The sequence below is a fragment of the Mandrillus leucophaeus genome, unplaced genomic scaffold (genome assembly GCF_000951045.1).
Source record: "Mandrillus leucophaeus isolate KB7577 unplaced genomic scaffold, Mleu.le_1.0 Scaffold310, whole genome shotgun sequence".
In the NCBI taxonomy this organism is placed as follows: domain Eukaryota; kingdom Metazoa; phylum Chordata; class Mammalia; order Primates; family Cercopithecidae; genus Mandrillus; species Mandrillus leucophaeus.
In genome coordinates this window covers 306,829-310,331 of record NW_012103255.1, presented here as the reverse complement: position 1 = coordinate 310,331, position 3,503 = coordinate 306,829, and the positions used below count along the sequence as shown (strand labels likewise).

General features: G+C 51.5%; 1 protein-coding gene across 1 annotated transcript in view; it reads left to right on the top strand.

Annotated features, from left to right (window-relative positions):
* Nucleotides 1-3,021: 3,021 nt before the first annotated feature.
* The window catches only part of UBE2Q1 (ubiquitin-conjugating enzyme E2Q family member 1), an 11,178-nt gene continuing 10,696 nt past the window's right edge, over nt 3,022-3,503 (top strand). The window contains exons 1-2 of the mRNA XM_011987552.1: nt 3,022-3,052; nt 3,138-3,290. Coding sequence (XP_011842942.1) covers nt 3,022-3,052; nt 3,138-3,290 — 184 coding nt within the window. The remainder of the gene's footprint in view (nt 3,053-3,137; nt 3,291-3,503) is intronic.

Genomic DNA, 3,503 nt, shown 5'->3' with positions numbered 1-3,503 from the left:
ACCAGGCTATCAGGGTTACCCTGGGATCTCAGGCGATAGCACCAATGATCAACACCTCTACAACTCTTGCCTATGCTGAGCTCCCTCCTTGTCCCTTTCCCTCCTTTTTTTTTTTTTTTTTTTGAGTCAGAGTCTCACTGTCACCCAGGCTGGAGTGCAGTGGCACCATCTTGGCTCCTTGGCTCGCTGCAACGTCTGCCTCCTGCGTTCAAGTGTTTTTCGAGCCTCAGACTCCCGAGTAGCTGAGACTACAGGTGCCCCGCCACCACACCCGGCTAATTGTTGTATCTTTAGTAGAGATGGGGTTTCACCATGTTGGCCAGGCTGGTCTCAAACTCCTGCCCTCATGTGATCTGCCCATCTCAGCTGCCTCCCAGTGTTGGGATTACAGGCGTGAGCCACCATACCAGCCCCCTTCTTAAGTCATTCCTTCTTTGTTTTAGACCTTTCTTCCCAACCTCCTTCTACTTTAGAACCTAGTTCTTTCAGAATGTTCTCCCATTCCACCTAAGAAACTCTTACTTTCGAATTCTTTTTTGGGAGTTAATCCTATTAATAATATTGCCCTTCAAGGCCCTTCCCCTTCTTGATCCCTATTATTGTGTTCATCATACTGTCAGTGAGATCTGGCTTCACTTCATCCATCACTGCGTGCTCCTAAGGGCTGGAGCAAGAATACAACAAAAGTAATGAGTACGAGCTGCCACGTTAGGAGCCTCTCCTCTGTACCACAAATCATGTTCCCACAGGAGCCATTGTCTTCTTTATCTCTGCATCCCCAGTGCCCTCTACAATTCCTGCAAAGACCAAGTGCTCAGGACATTATTTGTTGAGTCAATGACAGAATTCTATGCTCAGGGAGCAAGTCAAAAGAGGTTGCTCACTCTACTCCAAATATGGGCACCTGTAATGAATGATTTTTTGGAGGAAAAAAAAAAATCCTACAATCCATTTTCCACAGAACAGCCAGAGTGATCTTTTAAATTTGTTTTTGTTTTTAAGATGGAGTCTTCCTCTGTCGCCCAGGCTGGGGTGCAGTGGCGCGATCTCGGCTCACTGCAAGCTCCGCCTCCCAGGTTAACGCCATTCTCCTGCCTCAGCCTCTGGAGTAGCTGGACTACAGGTGCCCGCCACCACGCCCGGCTAATTTTTTGTATTTTGTTTAAAAGAGACGGAATTTCATCGTGTCAGCCAGAAAGGTCTCGATCTCATGACCTCGTTATCCACCCACCTTGGCCTCCCAAAGCGCTGGGATTACAAGCGTGAGCCACCACAAGAGGCCATCTTTTAAATTTTTAAATCAGCTCATGCCACTTCCTGCTTAAAATCCTCCAGGGGTTTCCCATTGTGCTTTGAATAAAACCCAAACAATGTACTGTGGTCTCCATAATCTAGCCCCTGCTTTCTTCCCTGGACTTATCTCCTACCCTTCTCTCCGTTCACTAGACACAAGCCATGCTGAGCCCCGATTTTTAAAAAAATGTTTGAGTTCTTACCACTGGCACTATTTTATGCACTTTACGTGTGTTCTTACATAATCCTCCTAACAAGTCGGTACTATTACGATCTCCATTTTACAGGTGTGAAAACTGAGGCACAAACAAGCTAAGTAATTTCCCCACAGTCACATCATTAGTAGTTGGCAGAGCTGGGGTTCAAAGCACTAAAAAAGGCAGAGTGGGGTACAAGGGCATGGACTTTGGAGACAGGCCTAGAAACTCTTGTTTACAGGCGTATCTCCTTGCAGAGTCACTCCTTTCCCCTAGTTGTAAATAGGGGTAAAAATACTTACCTTGCAATGTTGTTGGGAGATTTAAAAATATTTGTACCTGGGCACAGTGGCTCACCTCTGTAATCCCAGCACTTTGGGAGGCTGAGATGGCCAGATCACTTGAGCCCAGGAGTTTGAGACCAGCCTGGACAACATACCAAGACCCCTTTCTACAAAAAAATAAAAAAATTAGCCAGCTGTGGTAGCACGCACCTGTAACCCCAGCTACTTGGGAGGCTGAGGTGGGAGGATAGCTTGAGGCCTCCTTGAGGTCGAGCCTGCAGTGAGCTGAGATTGTGCCCCTGCACTCCAGCCTGGGTGAGGTAGCAAGACCCTGTCTTAAAATATATATATATAAACACCTTCGCTCAGGAAATAATAAACAGGAATTCCTACCACAGCCTTTTAAGCTTTCAGCTTGCACACACAGACACAAAGTCAACATGTAACGAACTGCTCAGGCTACCCAAACCAGACAAATGGCCCCAGGAAGACCAGGAGCAGACCGTAACCGTAATCATCTTCAAATATCCATACCCCAACTTGACCAAAGGAGGCCTCTGCAGAGGCAACTGAATCGTCTTTCAGGAAAGGCTAGCTTATTTTAGTCCAAGTGGGAGAGAAAGCGGGCAATCCGGCTGGTGTAAGGGCTGAGTTGGCCCAGCAGAAATGACCAGGCCTTACCACAGGCTAACACCACCTGCCCTTGGCAAACGAACGCCAGCTCGGGATTTCTGTAGCTTCAGCCAGCTTTGTCCTTTGTGATGGTGCCACCTAGCGAGGGTCCGGAGGCACTACCTACTCCCGGCAACTGCCAGGACCACTGCGACAAGGTGTTAGCCATTTAGGCCTAGGAAGGGTAATGGGGTCCACCGGAGTCAGCACCCTTCCATGACTCCGTAGAGGAAGCCCATGCTGTCCTTCCCCCAACCTCGTCCAGACCCATGGGGTCTGAAAAGCGCGAAAGGCCAGATATTGACTAACACTTGTACATAACCGAGCAGTGATCTATTATCATTCCTCATTTTATGGTGTCCTCGCATCGAATCCCTCCCTGGGAATAGGAAAAACAGGCATCATCCTCATGAGAGCCATTGTACAGATGAGGAAACTGAGACTTGGCGGGAAAGTGGTTAACCCAAGGTCACAAAATGCCATCAGAGAAAGGGCTGGGACGAGAATCCCCGCCACTTGCATTCCGGTCCCCGGCTTCTACCCCGACCACACACCCCTCAGTATGAAGACGCCGCATGCCCACCCCCACGGGGACCAGAGGCTCCGGTATCCTGCGCCGAAGACCAGCATGGGGGCGCAGGATAAAGACTGCACGGCGAAGACCGCACTTCTTTCTTCTCTGTCCATGGAGCGCCGGGCACGCTCGTCACGGCTCGGGGGCGGGGGAAGCGGGGCCCGAGGCAGGAAACAGCGTCCTGCGCGGGTAGCCCCTGGGAGCACGCGGCGCCGGGTCACGTGAGAGGGGAGCGCAGGAGAAAGGGCGTCGCGCGCAAGCACGCACGACGTACGCAAACGCGCACAGAGGCGCTCACAGAGGCAAGCCCCAGACCCCGGGTCACATGTGGAGGGTGGCAGGCGAGAACAGGGGGGCGGGAAAGACGGAGAGATCACGTGGAGGAGGCCAGAGCAGGGAAGTCACGTGAGGGGGACGGAGGCGGGGCCGCCCAGAAGGAGGAGGAGGAGGAGGGGCGCGCGGCTTCCGGCGGCTGGGGGGGGG